The 16,907-nt window shown below is 46.5% G+C and overlaps 1 protein-coding gene across 1 annotated transcript in view; it reads left to right on the forward strand.

Annotated features, from left to right (window-relative positions):
• The window catches only part of LOC119458957 (oviduct-specific glycoprotein-like), a 33,774-nt gene extending 17,452 nt beyond the window's left edge, over nt 1–16,322 (forward strand). Inside the window, exons 6-10 of the mRNA XM_049671530.1 lie at nt 5,703–5,855; nt 9,095–9,217; nt 10,256–12,251; nt 15,414–15,519; nt 16,316–16,322. Coding sequence (XP_049527487.1) covers nt 5,703–5,855; nt 9,095–9,217; nt 10,256–12,251; nt 15,414–15,519; nt 16,316–16,322 — 2,385 coding nt within the window. The remainder of the gene's footprint in view (nt 1–5,702; nt 5,856–9,094; nt 9,218–10,255; nt 12,252–15,413; nt 15,520–16,315) is intronic.
• The last annotated feature ends 585 nt before the right edge of the window (nt 16,323–16,907 follow it).

Consider the following 16,907-nt stretch of genomic DNA (forward strand, 5'->3'; position numbering starts at 1 on the left):
CGGCTAGGCATGTGCTCATGGTCGTCATGCTGTTGTGGTTGTTCCATCATCATCATTCTAGCTTCGTCACGTGACTATCGTAATCCCGTCATCGTCATTACTTCTACGTCGACCCAGTGGCCTAAGTTGTCTAATAGCTTGGGCCACTAGGTTTCAGCTTATGGACGTGATGCCTTCGTGGTGATTGCATCTTCGTCATCTTACTCTTGTAATGCCGTCGCCGACACACCATTGTCGTCGTAAACTCGTCAGGCAATCGTTGTCATACCGTCCTAATGATGCCCTCACCGTCGTTCTAACGCTGTCGCTACAGCTTCGTCATCCAACTCTCTTTATGCCATCGTCGTCACGTCATAGTCATAAACGGTCGCAGGGGTGTGCGAATATTCGAAAATTAGGAATAGCTAATCCAATACTGTCCTTTTCGATTCAGTCTTCGAATCGAATAGTCACTATTCGTAAATGCTAATATTTTTCGAATATCTTTCGAATATTTCAAGCGTCAGTTCTGCTCAAATAAACTTAAAGTTGGAGCAAAAGTACGGAAAATTTTGTCCCCCGCGGGCATAGTAAAGAGATACCACATGAGAACTTGCGTAGTGGAGCCAGCTACGCCACTAGAAATAAAGTCCATCAGTGTAGACATTTAGGTTTGTTGGTGTAACATGTTTGCAGATTTTCTTCTTGTAGCGCAAAAAACACCCGGACGTAGAAGAAGAACAAAGACAAACACAAGCGCTGACTTCCAACGACGGAAAAAATAAAAATACAAAAGTGGCCTGCGTCCGGAAATAAATCGTTGTTGGAAGTTAGCGCCTGTGTGTCTCCTTGTTCTTCTTCTACGTCCGTGTTTTTTTTTTTGCGCTACAAGAAGGAAATCAGCAAATACGTCACTAGGTAGACATATTTTCTGAAGAGCCTTTGCCTTGCGAAGGAACTACTTCTTTGTTTCTGATGCGCAATTTGTATGTTTAATAATAATCCACGCTTCATTACGTACTATGCAAAGACAGAAACTTGCTGACCTCAAGAATTCTAGGCTGTGAACATCGTTTTACATTAGAGCGAAAGCCTCAAGTGGCTCGTTGCAATGGTTCATAGCCGAAAAAGAATGGCGTAGCCCAATCATACAAAAGAAGTAGACGAGTGAAAAAGTTGTCGCAGTTTCACCTGAAAGGCGAAGCATCAATTGCGATAGCAAATTTGTAGAGAGCTATACGGAGTAATGATATTAGCTTTATCAGCTGTATAAACTTGGACATGCAGCAGCACCGGCAACACGCAGAACTATTGTCGACGCCGTCGGCGTTTTGCTCGCGTTCGCTCAAAATGCGTGCGGCGTTGGTGACTGTTGCCGGAGCCTCTGATATAAATAGGCACTTGGTGCCGCAGCTAAACGTCGCCTCCCTTTCCTCCCCTTCCCCCCCTCCCCCTCCCCCACGGCCTCTCGCGCTTCGGAAGAAGGCGCGTTTGCTCTACATATATGGTGATTGTAAAGGAGGAAAGAGACGCTTACTTCTGCAGCCCTTAAGCGAGCACGGCGCAGAACGCGCGTTTGTTCTCGGCCGTGCGTTCACTCCCCGTGAAAGCGCGCGCCCCTTGCGCCCTTTCACTCGCACATACAGCGTTCGGCGCGCGACGACGATTTCATCTCCATTGACGTCATACGGAACCTCACGGCGACGGCGACGGCGACGCCGACGGCAGAAATCTGCTTTTGAGTGTCCATATAATTGCTATCGCAATAAAAAGTTGTCGCAGTTTCACCTGAAAGGTGAAGCATCAATTGCGATAGCAAATTTGTAGAGAGCTATACGTAGTAATGATGTTAGCTTTATCAGCTGTATAAACTTGGACATGCAGCAGCACCGGCAACGCGCAGAACTGTTGTCGACGCCGTCGGCGTTTTGCCCGCGTTCGCTCAAAATGCGTGCGGCGTTGGTGACTGTTGCCGGAGCCTCTGATATAAATAGGCACTTGGTGCCGCAGCTAAACGTCGCCTCCCTTCCCTCCCCCTTCCCCCCCTCCCCCACGGCCTCTCGCGCATCGGAAGAAGGCGCGTTTGCTCTACATATATGGTGATTGTAAAGGAGGAAAGGGACGCCTACTTCTGCAGCCCTTAAGGAAGCACGGCGCAGAACGCGCGTTTGTTCTCCGCCGTGCCTTCACTCCCCGTGAAAGAGCGCGTCCCTCGCGCCCATTCACTCGCACATACAGCGTTCGGTGGCGCGCGGCCACCATTTCATCTCCATTGACGTCATACGGAACCTCACGGCGACGGCGACGGCGACGGCGACGGCGACGGCGACGCCGACGGCAGAAATCTGCTTTTGAGTGTCCATATAATTGCTATCGCAATAAAAAAAACTTAAACCCCTTCCTTACCTGAAACCCCTTCACTACAATCCTAGGGGAGGGGTTGGTTAGTTTTTGAGAGGCAGAATGAACCAAATGGCAGAACTCTTCGGCAGAACGAATCAAACGCGGCCTCTCCCTCTGATTGCCAGGCCTTAACTAGAGGGAAATGGCTGGCGCGAGGTGAGCGAACACGCGATGACACCCTTTCCCTCCTCCGGAGGGAGGGGAAGGCAGTGATTGAATGGGGGAATGGTATGATCGCGCGCACGAGCTGCGGGCGCCGAGCCAGACCCGTCAAGCATGCGGAGCCTTTGCCGAGCGTGCACTTGTCACGGGCGCACGCGTTGCACGGCGTCTTCTTTTTCATGCATATAAAACTCTGCTTTGAAGGGAGCGTACGGTGAACCGACAGCGTCTGAATCGGTTAGCGTGGTGGTCTCGTACCCCGGAGGCAGGTTGTTCGAATCCCCAGCCCAACAAGCAATTTTTATTTTCGCGCGGCTTGGGTTTTTAGGTGCGAAAACCTTACGCGGCCGGGCTGTCGGGGTCTGCACGCTAAGCAAGCGGCTCGCGCTCGATACGCGCTCGTGCCACTGGTCCCGCGTTCGTTGTCGTCGTCGTAGTCCTCCACAGCTGGCCGCGTTGCCGCTCATTATTCCAGCGTAGAATTTCACTCCTTTTCTGTCGTCGTAATGTGGAGGCCGTGTTTACGGGGTTATGAACCATTGCTTAAGGCACGGCCACTGGATAAAAGAAAGGTTCGGCGTGGCGTCGGGCGCGTTACAATGGGAGCGAATGTGGCAGCCGTAGTTGCATTGTCGGCTGCTTGGCTGGGCCGAACGGCGCTAGTCATCGGCGATGGAACGCGCCGTCGGCTGGCACGCGCGACGGCGTTCCAAGCGCGTTCCTGACGCATTTGATATGCGGATGCCAGACAACAGCCCCCGACGTGTGGCGCCGCGGCGGATCACACCGTTTTCGATGCACTCGGCAGGCCGCACCTTTTATTGCGATAGCAATTATATGGACACTCCAAAGCAGATTTCTGTCGTCGGCGTCGCCGTCACCGTGAGGTTCCGTATGACGTCAATAGAGATGAAATCATCGCCGTGCGCCGGACGCTGTACGTGCGAGTGAAAGGGCGCGAGGGGCGCGCGCCTTCACGGGGAGTGAACCCATGGCGGAGAACAAACGCGCGTTCTGCGCCGTGCTCCCTTAAGGGCTGCAGAAGTAGGCGTCTCTTTCCTCCTTTACAATCACCTTATATGTAGAGCAAACGCGCCTTATATGTAGTCAAATCACCTTATATGTAGTCAACTGCGAAGCGGCAGAGATGGAGATGGAAAGCGCTTGGCCGGGGCCTAACGGATTGCGCGTTGGTGGTCTTCCAAAACCACGATGTCATAAAAGGTGTGCGATACATCTCTACTTTACAGACCATAAGGCCATGATGATGTCTCTGAAGGTCGAGAAGCAACCGCAGTGCCCCAGGGACGGTGTGTGGTCGGGGGATGTCATCCCGCCGGACGACGCTGAAAATGGACTTCGACTAATAAGCAGTCAATACGTACAACAATAACATGCTCACTGAAGCATGCTGCCCATTTAATAACTACATTAAGTGCTTGCATGTGCAGTTGATGAGGATGACCTATAGGACCATTACTTCATTTACTTCAGAATGCGGCTCGTTGTGTCTTACAAGCAGTCTGACCCCAACGATCGAATAAATTCACACAATACCGCGTGTGCAGCATGCTTTCGCCTTCACGTGTTACAGGAATGTAACGTGCTGCCGAACTTTCAATTGGGACAACGGCTGTTCATCATTCGAAATGTATTGGAAAAATATTCGCCATTCGATTCTATTTGCTGCTGGCACTATTCGATTCCGATTGGATTCGGTCTCAAAAATCACTATTCGCACGTCCCTATAAACTCACCGTCATCCCATGTCGCATACCGATATCATGTGATTGTCATTGCGTCATCGTCATAGCATCGCAATAATGCATTCGCTGTCATTGTGTCGTTGTGATCAGGTCGCGCTTGTTCCACTGTCGCCATTCAAACTTCGTCATCATACTATCCTCCTACCGTCGTCGTCACCCAGTCGTCGTCATACTTTTGTCGTCGTGCCGTCATTGTCACGCGGTCGTTTTATCGTCATCACTTCAGAAACGTCATGCCATTATTCCAGCTTCGTCATCGGGTTGTCGCCGTACACGCGTCGCCAGGGCCATTGTGCTCATGAATTTGTTGACGATTTCGCCATTATAACATCGTCGTGACGTCGTGCGCGTCATGACGACGTGATGACATTGAGATGACAAGCCTGAAACACTTGTCATCTGAATGTCAACCTGCCGTCGCCGTCATACCACCTTTGTAGTTCCGTCGACGTCATTTCTTCTTCGTTATTCCATCATTGCCACTACATCGGCGACATACAGTTGTTATTCTGGCATACTCGTGGGCCACTGCATTGCTCGAATGCTAATCACATTTCCATGGACAGTCATAGCGAGGTGAGTTCTGCAGCAACAAGTTTGAAAGAAATAACGTACAACACTACCACGCAGTGCAGATCACCCTAAACGTTGACAATTCTGTGTTCCCTGATTCATTAGTGACATTCTCCTTGCTACAAATTTACCTAGCCACTTATTAACAATTCAGCAAATGGCTGCACTACGAAATGAATTAGTCGCTACCAAAGATTGTATCGTGTGATAGAAGTTTGCCGCTTATAGTTATCTGTGCGACTGCCAGACTGCATTTCTGGACTCCACGCCAACGTGCTAGCCCGCGAGAATGTGTAACGTTTAAGGACTTTTGTTTTCAGGAAAATCCTTTGCGTCCTTCTTTTTGCGAAGATTTAGGCGTAATATTATAAGATTTTAAAATGCACTACTTCATTTTATCACTTGAAAGGCAGAAGTTGGTAACAGGACGGGCATTTTGCACTGTTTTACTACCGTGCGTTATTCATTCTCTTTTAATGCCTGAGCATTAAGGGTATCATAGTTAAAGAAAGTGCATGCTGAATATTGAACTTATATATATATATATATATATATATATATATATAAAGAGAGAGAGAGAGAGAGAGAGAGAGAGAAAGAGAGACAGAGCAACGGCTGGTCATCTGCTCCGGGCACCCGTCATTAGCACATCGCTCCTCGAACAGGAAGCACGTGGATTGAGTTAGCTCCTGAACGCTTCGCAATAAAGTGAACGCGGTTTTAATCATGGATCCAAGACCTGCAAGAGGGGCGACGCAATTTTAAAGCATTTGTCTCGGATTTACCGCTAAACCACCCCTGAATTTCTTCCCGTTTCAGCGTCGTGGCCTACAATACCTATTGGAAGCCGGCTTGCCCCATGAAAAAGTGCTCCTCGAAGTTCCATTCTCGGGGCTGAAAGATCGCCCGAGTGTTCAGCTTTCTAAGGAAGGTGACGATGAAAATCACGACGTAATAGTTCCGTATTTTAAGGTGAGTCAATTGTCGTAGAAAGCAATAATCTTTTGGATAATTGCATTAAAATATTCTAAAAATTAGAACAAGATGCCACCAGCATCCGTGCGCGTTACGCTGACCTTCTCCGGCAATAAAATCGTTTCGCGTCGAAGTACAGAGGTTGACAATATGTATTAATCTACACCTTGATCTTATAAAGCGAAATTTTATAAAAATTACGCTAAAAATGAAGCTGTAGCGATGGGTACTACAATGATTATATAACTCGTGCCCTTCACGCTACTTAAATGAGGATACATTGGCAGCCTGTAACCTTTTGTGAAAAAAAAAAAGTGATCCAAATACGCAATGCAAAAACCAAACACAGTTCTATCGGAGACCACTTCATGGTAAAGACTATGAGAGGCGTCGCTTTATGTCTCGTTTAACACCATATTCAACAAAGGCTTTTCTAATCTTGAGGTCAATAAGAGGCATTTTAAGATGTTTGCCTTTTCTTACATTTCATTGGCAGAATATGGTCGAAGTATTCTGTTTCAATAAAGGGGCGCTTATTTTGTCTACCTCGTTTAATCGCTAACGTTTATATTCACATGTAAAGTATTTTGGGACATCACATATAGGACCTGTTTCCTGTAGAGGTAAGTAGTGTGTGTGAGTTTGTTTTAGTCGAAGTCGATGAATCAAGTTCTTTAGGTGTCATGAAAGATCGGCTGCTATATTGAATTTGACACATTACTAAATTTTATACAACAATGTTTTGCATCGCCATATCACAGTGGAACCACTTTTCCACGAAAGTTGCTACTCATGAATGTTTGTATGCACGTGTAGAAGGAAAGGTTCCGCACTAATCTAGTAGTGCTAGGCAGTAAATAGGTCTACTTTTTAAAACAGCTAAGCACTTTTGCTTTCGAGAAACCTCACAAGAAACACTCTATCGAAACTGAAATGTCAATATTATGACAGTGCCTCTTGTTCTTGCATTTGCAGAAAAATGTTAAGCGGCCCCTCCGAAGAGCCGTAGTAGCTACGAAGGAGGAGCAGGATGCAAGTGCCTGTCACACGCACGCACGCACGCATAGATGCACACACACACACACACACACACACACACACACACACACACACACACACACACACACACACACACACACACACACACACACACACACACACACACACACACACACACACGCACGCACACGCACACGCACACGCACACGCACACGCACACACACACACACACACACACACACACACGCACACACGCACACACACACACACACACACACACACACACACACACACACACACACACACACACACACACACACACACACACACACACGCACTCACACGCACGCACGCAAACACGCACGCACACACACATAGGCACAAACACATGTACATGCTATATAACTAAATACAGCTGGCCGCAGCCATCATCATCCTTCAGATGTACATAAAATGTAATTCAAATACTGGTCGTTTACTTAAAACCTACAAAAAATGTGGTTGATCCCTCTTATATAGGAATCGGTATAGAACACGAAAGTGAAACGTGTCTTCACAGAAGTAGTGTAATGTTTATTGCACATTGATATATAATGTCTATTGGTGTTTTGTGGCTGAAGCGGCCTTAGGCGTTGATGCACCCACGCTGACGCCTGGTGGCACGTCTCCTCCATCACGACTACCAACGTCGATGACCATGAGCAACCGTCGTGCATATGGAAGCTGCACTACGCTGCACACGCTAGAACAACGCGAAAGTCGAAGCACGTAACTGACACACTAATACAACGCGCAAGACAAAGCACGTAACTGAATCGTCACCGAGTCAAATCAGCGCGTACAGCGCGTCGTAATTGCAGCCTCCGCGATCAACTTCAGAAACATTTTCAGAGCTAATTGCGGAGGCCACGCTCCGCTGTGCTGAGTACGGTGAACGCCACCTAGGTGGCGTTGGTAGTGCTTCTTGATGCCAGCGTCCCTTCGAATGCTGGCATCGAGGCGTCGTAGTGCTGAAGCCCCAACCAGACGTACGCGTTGTAACGCGTCCGCAGGCGCCGTGCGCCCGAGAGAGTTTGTGGTTGTGAAGAGGAAGAGGCGATATTTTCTGCCTCTTCCTCTTTACAACCACAACCTCTCTCAGGCGCACGGCGCCTGCGAACGCGTCCCAACGCGTACGTCTGGTTGGGGCTTGAGACCACCGAAGCGTTCACTGTCGGTGCGCGTTAGTGTCATAATGCAGTACTTCTCTTTTCTGCTCGTAGGCGGCGGCACCGCCCCGAGCAAGAGCGCGGGTACACGGAGGAGTGTTAGATATATAAGGCGCGTCTGTGTAGCTCTCTGCAAATGCGTTTGTGGCGCAATGGGTTAAACGCTCGGCGATCTATCGTCGCGGACCGAGAGGTCGTGGGTTCGATTTCCAAATTTTGCATGTTTGTGGAACTTTTTCTTCTGGTTTCTTTCTTTGTATTATGTTCGTGTATGTTCGTGTGACGTATTTCCGTGACGGAAATACGTCAGTGAAGTCTTGGTGGACCCCGGCATAAAACACTTTCGTGTTAAAAGACAGAAGGAACGCAATAGGAAAACAGTCCTTTTCTGAATTCAACATCTTTAATATAAATTCAGGTGCCGTAGATATACCCTGGGCATTCAGCAGTAACAGTATACTGTGCCGCGGAGAGCATAAGTCGCCTTGAAGAAGACAAGTCCAGTTATCAAAACGTTGGCTCCTGCTCTCACCTTTTTCTTGTTTCGCTCATTGTCTTGAATTTCCATCTCCCGCATTGCCCGTGTTTTCCCAGCAGTAACAAGGCATGATGCCGTAAGAGTGCGCTTTGCATTGTGTACAGCACTGTTCCAGAATATACCTGTTTTCTCTTTAGTTTTTAGTGAAATCAATGATTTGGGCTGTTTCGTGAACACATTTACACGTAGTGTGGTAAAAGCGAATGTACAGACCACTAATTGTCACACAAAGAGGTTTTTTAGAGTTTCAGGAAAGCAGCAAACAAAGCCGAAATTTAACGTAACCGGTGATCAGCTTATCTATCGGAGAGTCACATTACCGTAACCACTGCAATGTGCTTACGGTTATGTTATCTGCAGAAAAAAGTAATAAAAGGGCTGGTGCAGAGGCTTACATTTATCGGTGGCTTCCATACTGCTTCAGCGCCTCTTTTTAACTTCTTGTTTCTGCTTCTACTAGTACGTAATCGTGCTTTTGGCCTTTTTTTTAGGTGTGCGCGATGATTCGCAGTGGAGTTCCCTCTAAGTGGGACGAACAGAGGCTGTCGTCCTACTTACTTCTAGCGGATGGTCAGCGTGTTTTTTATGACGACGCTGACAGCGTACGTCGAAAGGTAAGGAATTCTGGTAGTTGGACACTAGCATTTTCCTTCACTAGACAAAACTGGCTTTGTCCAAACGCTTGTTATGCAATCAGAGACACACGCAGAATATTAACTTTAAGTTCAGAAATTAAAATTGTACACTCTGTACCGCGCTTTCAGAAGCACCGGCTCGTTTCGGCCCTTGAACGGTTAGCTTGCATAGACTTGACATGATTTAGGAGCGAAAAAAAATTGGAGACATCGCGCGAAATAAACTCGTAGACACGGAAGAAGCGCTTGTTCGGTGGCTACTATTTTATCTAGGGTCACGTTCGCGTTTTTTGTCCCTTAAAGCACATCAGATATGCACAAACAGATATGTCAGATATACCCTCGGAAAGTCCTTTTGTCCAGACTTACTTGACAAATACCACCTGTCAGTCCTGCCTCGCCACAATAACAAAGAAAGCGGTGCTTGTTCTGATAAGCCTGCTAATTTAAATGACAGATCCAGAGAGTCACTGTATAATTACGGAAGACCCAGTGAAATGCACGAATTATGAGCACGTTATTTACTTCCGCTGTGCTGGTAATCTCATTGAAGATGTCATAAGTGGTCTAAGCCGAGTATTTTCTCTGAGCAGGTACTTCCGAAAAGTTCTACTCAAGTTTTTCATATTCATCCGACAGGAACCATCACAATACGCCAATGCGTTTAAATTTATTTTTATGAATGATAAGATAAGTGTCCGAACATGGCGGAAAATGTTGAGTTTCTGCACATAGGAACGACTGCGGTACTTTCTTTACGACCGCCGCATACTAACAGCATTTTAATATCACTGTGCTTGAGCCTGTATTTTTTTGCATTAACGTCAGACTTTCTGAATTATAAAGGTGTTAAGTTAACGAGAAACGTATTTTATCCAAAACGTATTGTCGCCCTAATTGAATGGTATCAAGTGTAATCAAAGCAGAGACGTGTGACTTCAGAGCAGCATCAGAGTAATCAGATTACACGTCACCGCCATAGACTCCCGATTTTACGCTCAATATATTTGATTGCAGGTGATTCTCGCAAGATCTACCGCAATCGGAGGGGTGGTTGCATGGGCAGTGGACGTGGACAACCAGGATACAGCATACAAGCGCAAGAACGACCTGCTTACCGGCATTGTTGAAGGCATGAATGTGGATTTAAATTTGCCGGATATCACCACACTGAGAGTAGAAAACGTTGCAATACCAGAAACGTCATCTGCCCCAAATTTCTGGACGAAGTATGCCACTGAAGATTTGGGAACCACTGCTGATCATACAGTTACAGATGGCTCCTACACAGCAATATCAGAAACATCATCTTTGCGAAATTTCTTGAGGGAGAACGCAACTGAAGAATTGGGAACCACTGCTGGTCATGCAGTTACAGAAGGCTCGTACACATCGGCATCAGAAACATCGTCAATGCCAAACTTCTGGAGGGAAAACGCAACTGAACAATTGGGAGCCACTCATAATCATGCAGTTACAGAAAGGTTGTACACATCAGCATCAGAAACAACGTCTGTCCCCAATTTCTGGAGGGAGAACGCAACTGAAGAATTGGGAACCAGTGCTGATCATGCATTTACAGAAGGCTCGTACACATCAGCATCACAAACATCGTCTATGGCAAATTTCTGGAGGGAGAAAGCAACCGAAGAATTGAAAACTACAGTTGATCGTGCAGTCACAGAAGGTTCGAACACAACAATGTCAGAAACATCATCTATGCCAAATTTCTGGAGGGACAACGCAACTAAGGAATGGGGAACCACTGCTGATCAGGCAGTTACAGAAGGCGTGTTCACATCAGCATCAGAAACAACGTCTGTCCCCAATTTCAGGAGGGAGAACGCAACTGAAGAATTGGGAACCACTGCTGATCATGCAGTTACGGAAGGCTCGTACACATCATCATCAGAAACATCGTCTGTGCCAAATTTCTGGAGGGGGAATGCAACTAAAGAATTGGGAACCACTGCTGATGATACAGTTACAGAAGGCTCGTACACAACAATGTCAAAAACATCATCTATGCCAAATTTCTGGAGGGAGAACACAACTGAGGAATTGGGAACCACTGCTGATAGTGCAGTTACAGAAGGCTCGTACACATTAGCATCAGAAACAACGTCTGTCCCCAATTTCTGGAGGCAAAACGCTACTGAAGAATTGGGAACCAGTGCTGATCATGCGGTTACAGAAGGCTCGTACACATCAGCATCAGAAACGTCGTCTATGCCTAATTTCTGGAGGGAGAAAGCAACCGAAGAATTGAAAACTACAGTTGATCGTGCAGTCACAGAAGGTTCGAACACAACAATGTCAGAAACATCATCTATGCCAAATTTCTTGAGGGAGAACGCAACTGAAGAATTAGGAACCACTGCTGATCATGTAGTTACAGAAGGCTTGTACACATCAGCATCAGAAACAAAGTCTGTCCCTAACTTCTGGAGGGAGAACGCAACTGAAGAATTGGGAACCATTGCTGATCATGCAGTTACAGAAGACTTGTACACACCAGCATCAGAAACAACGTCTGTCCACAATTTCTGGAGGGAGTACGCAACTGAAGATTTGGGAACCACTGCTCATCATGCAGTTACAGAAGGCTTGTACACATCAGCATCAGAAACAACGTCTGTCCCCAATTTTTGGAGGGAGAACGCTACTGAAGAATTGAGAACTACAGTTGATCGTGCAGTCACAGAAGGTTCGAACACAACAATGTCAGAAACATCATCTATGCCAAATGTCTGGAGGGAGAACGCAACTGGGGAATTGGGAACCACTGCTGATCGTGCAGTTACAGAAGGCTCGCACACATCAGCATCAGAAACAACGTCTGTCCCCAATTTCTGGAGGCAAAACGCTACTGACGAATTGGGAACCACTGCTGATCATGCAGTTACAGAAGGCTTGTACACATCTGCATCAGAAACAACGTCTGTTCCCAATTTCTGGAGAGAGAACGCAACTGAAGAATTGAGAACTACAGTTGATCGTGCACTCACAGAAGGTTCGAGCACAACAATGTCAGAAACATCATCTATGCCAAATTTATGGAGGGACAACACAACTAAGGAATTGGGAACAGCTGCCGATCAGGCAGTTACAGAAGGCTTGTTCACATCAGCATCAGGAACAACGTCTGTCCCCGATTCCAGGAGGGAGAACGCAACTGAAGAATTGGGAACCACTTCTGATCATGCAGTTACGGAAGGCTCGTACACATCAGCATCAGAAACATCGTCTATGCCAAATTTCTGGAGGGAGAATGCAACTGAAGAATTGAGAACTACAGTTGATCATGCAGCCACAGAAGGTTCGAACGGAATAATGTCAGAAACATCATCTATGACAAATTTCGGGAGGGAGAACGCAACTGAAGAATTGGGAACCACTGCTGGTCATGCAGGCACAGAAGGCTTGTATACATCAGCATCAGAAACAACGTCTGTCTCCAATTTCTGGAGGGAGAACACAACCGAAAAGTTGGGAACCGCGGCTGATCATGCAGTTACAGAAGGCTTGTACACGTCAGCATCAGAAACAACGTCTGTCCCCAATTTCTGGATGGAGAACACAACTGAAGAATTGGGAACCACTGATGATCATGCAGTTACAGAAGGTTTGTACACATCATCATCAGAAACAACGTCTGTCCCCAATTTCTGGAGGGTGAACGCAACTGAAGAATTGGGAACCACTGCTGCTCATGCAGGCACAGAAGGCTTGTATACATCAGCATCAGAAACAACGCCTGTCCCCAATTTCTGGAGAGAGAACACAACAGAAAAGTTGGGAACCGCGGCTGATCATGCAGTTACAGAAGGCTTGTACACGTCAGCATCAGAAACAACGTCTGTCCCCAATTTCTGGATGGAGAACACAACTGAAGAATTTGGAACCACTGATGATCATGCAGTTACAGATGGTTTGTACACATCATCATCAGAAAGAACGTCTGTCCCCAATTTCTGGAGGGTGAACGCAACTGAAGAATTGGGAACCATTGCTGATCAAGCAGTTACCGAAGGCTCGTACACATCAGCATCAGAAACATCGTCTATGCTAAATTTCGGTAGGGAGAAGGCAACTGAAGTATTAAGAACTACAGTTGATCATGCAGTCACAGAAGGTTCGAACGCAACAATGTCAGAAACATCATATATGCCAAATTTCTGGAGGGAGAACGCAACTGAAGAATTGGGAACCACTGCTGATCATGCAGTTACAGAAGGCTTGTTCACATCAGCATCAGAAACAACGTCTGTCCCCGATTTCAGGAGGGAGAACGCAACTGAAGAATTAAGAACCACTGCTGATCGTGCAGTTACAGAAGGCTCGTACACATCAGCATCAGAAACATTGTCTACGCGAAATTTCTGGAGTGAGAATGCAACTGAAGAATTGAGAACTATAGTTGATTATGCAGCCAAAGAAGGTTCGAACGCAACAATGTCAGAAACATCATCTATGACAAATCTCTGGAGGGTGAACGCAACTGAAGAATTGGGAACCACTGCTGGTCATGCAGGTACAGAAGGCTTGTACACATCAGCATCAGAAACAACGTCTGTCCCCAATTTCTGGAGGGAGAACAGAACAAAAAAGTTGGTAACCACTACTGATCATGCAGTTACAGAAGGCTTGTACACGCCTGCATCAGAAGCAACGTCTGTCCCAAATTTCTGGAGGGAGAACACTACTAAAGAATTGGGAACCACTGCTGATCATAAAGTTACAGAAGGCTCGTACATAACAATGTCAAAAACATCATCTATGCCAAATTTCTGGAGGGATAACGCAACTGAGGAATTAGGAACCACTGGTGATCGTGCAGTTAGAGAAGGCTCGTACACATCAGCATCAGAAACAACGTCTGTCCCGAATTTTTGGAGGCAAAACGCTACTGAAGAATTGGAAACCACTGATGATCTTGCAGTTACAGAAGGCTTGTACACGCCTGCATCAGAATCAACGTCTGTCCCAAATTTCTGGATTGAGAACACTACTAAAGAATTGGGAACCACTGCAGATCATACAGTTACAGAAAGCTCGTACACAACAATGTCAAAAACATCATCTATGCCAAATTTCTGGAGGGAGAACGCAACTGAGCAATTGGGAACCACTGGTGATCGTGCAGTTACAGAAAGCTCGTACACATCAGCTTTAGAAACAACATCTGTCCCGAATTTCTGGAGGCAAAACGCTACTGAAGTATTGGGAGCTACTCATGATCATGCAGTTACAGAAGGATTGTACACATCAGCATCAGAAGCAACGTCTGTCCCCAATTTTTGGAAGGAGAATGCTACCGAAGAATTGGGAACCAGTGCTGATCATGCAGTTACAGAAGGCTCGTACACATCAGCATCAGAAACATCGTCTATTGCAAATTTCTGGAGGGAAAACGCAACTGAAGAATTGAGAACTACAGTTGATCGTGCAGTCACAGAAGTTTCGAACACAACAATGTCAGAAACATCATCTATGCCAAATGTGTGGAGGGAGAACGCAACTGAAGAATTGCGAACCACTGCTGATCATGCAGTTACAGAAGGCTTGTACACATCAACATCAGAAACAACGTCTGTCCCCAATTTCTGGAGGGAGAACGCAACTGAACAATTAGGAGCCACTGATGATTATGCAGTTACAGAAGGATTTTACACATCCGCATCACAAAAAACGTCTGTCCCCAATTTCTGGACGGAGAACGCAACTGAAGAATTGAGAACTACAGTTGATCGTGCAGTCACAGAAGGTTCGAACAGAACAACGTCAGAAACATCATCTATGCCAAATGTTTGGACGGAGAACGCAACTGAAGAATGGGGAACCACTGCTGATCATGCAGTTACAGAAGGTTTGTACACATCAGCATCAGAAACAACGTCTGTCCCCAATTTTTGGAGGGAGAACGCAACTGAACAATTGGGAGCCACTCATGATCATGCAGTTACAGAGGGATTGTACACATCAGCATCAGAAGCAACGTCTGTCCCCAATTTTTGGAGGGAGAACGCTACTGAAGAATTGGGAACCAGTGCTGATCATGCAGTTACAGAAGGCTCGTACACATCAGCATCAGAAACATCGTCTATTGCAAATTTCTGGAGGGAAAACGCAACTGAAGAATTGAGAACTACAGTTGATCGTGCAGTCACAGAAGGTTCGAACACAACAATGTCAGAAACATCATCAATGCCAAATGTCTGGAGGGACAACGCAACTAAGGAATGGGGAACCACTGCTGATCATGCAGTTACAGAAGGCTTGTACACATCAGGATCAGAAACAACGTCTGTCCACAATTTCTGGAGGGAGAACGCAACTGAACGATTAGGAGCCACTGATGATCATGGACTTACAGAAGGATTTTACACATCAGCATCACAAACAACGTCTGTCCCCAATTTCCGGAGGGAGAACGCAACTGAAGAATTGGGAACTACTGCTGATCATGCAGTTACAGAAGGCTTGTACACATCAGCATCAGAAGCAACGTCGGTCCTCAATTTCTGGAGAGAGAACACAACTGAAGAATTGGGAACCACTGCTGATCATGCAGTTAGAGAAGGCTGGTACGCATCAACATCAGAAACATCGTCTGTTCGAAATTCCTGGATGCAGAACTCAACTGAAGAATTGGGAACCACTGCTGATCATGCAGTTACGGAAGGCTTTATGGAGAACAGAACTACAGAGAGGGGAGCCACTGCTGATCACGGAGATTTAGGAGGCTCTTACTCATCAATAACAGAAACATCGTTGGTTCCTAGTTCGTGGACGGAGGACACAACTCGTCGAACTGAATTACCTGTTGGTCAAATATCTAGTGTATCTGCGCACCCTCCAACTTCGGAGACATCGTCTGTTCCAATGTCCTGGTTGGAAAATACAAGTGTAGAAATGGGAACGACTTCTCGTGCTGGGCTAGAAGCTACACCCTCTGGCTCTAAGACACACACTGCTTCGAATGCTGCACATACAACACAGAAGGAACTGATTGCCACTGTTGGAACGGTGACGGAATCCCCAGACGCTCTTCCTGTTTCCGTTTCGGATTTGCAGTTGGTGACTTCTTATGCCTTGATCACACCTGAAAAGCTATGTGAAAACAAATCAGTTCGCGCCGTGCCACATGAGGCGGATGGTGAATTTTATTACCGATGCTACCAAGGAATGGCTCTGCTTCGGAAATGCACAAGCGGCTCGCGATTCAACTCTACCACAGGAGAATGCAGCGCTGTTTCTTCACACGGCTCCGATATTGCGTCAGCTAAAGGATCACCTATGAGTCAGCATATTCTCAAGCTCCTCGGCAAAGTTGCGTCCGGTGAAGTGCGACTGGGCGACCAGGATAGCGTGGGCGTCGATGTGCACTTTAAGTTTAACCTTGGTGGAACTAAGTGACTGCCTGCTAGTTCGCTAGAATAAAGACAACCGAAGCTTTGTGAAGAGTGCCTCAATTATACCGTAATGCGTCGTTTTCACTGTTTTTTGTACTGAAATAAAGATAAGGCCACATCCAACGCACTTGTTCGAATATATGTTAAAGAGGGCTTTTTCAAACGTTTGAAATAAACTGTGCCCAAAGTTGGGCTGAGCTTGCGTTCCGCTTAACGCTATTCGATGGTGAGGATGAGTTGAAATATTCGTTGTG

This window comes from Dermacentor silvarum, chromosome 7, assembly GCF_013339745.2.
Source record: "Dermacentor silvarum isolate Dsil-2018 chromosome 7, BIME_Dsil_1.4, whole genome shotgun sequence".
Classification (NCBI taxonomy): Eukaryota; Metazoa; Arthropoda; class Arachnida; order Ixodida; family Ixodidae; genus Dermacentor; species Dermacentor silvarum.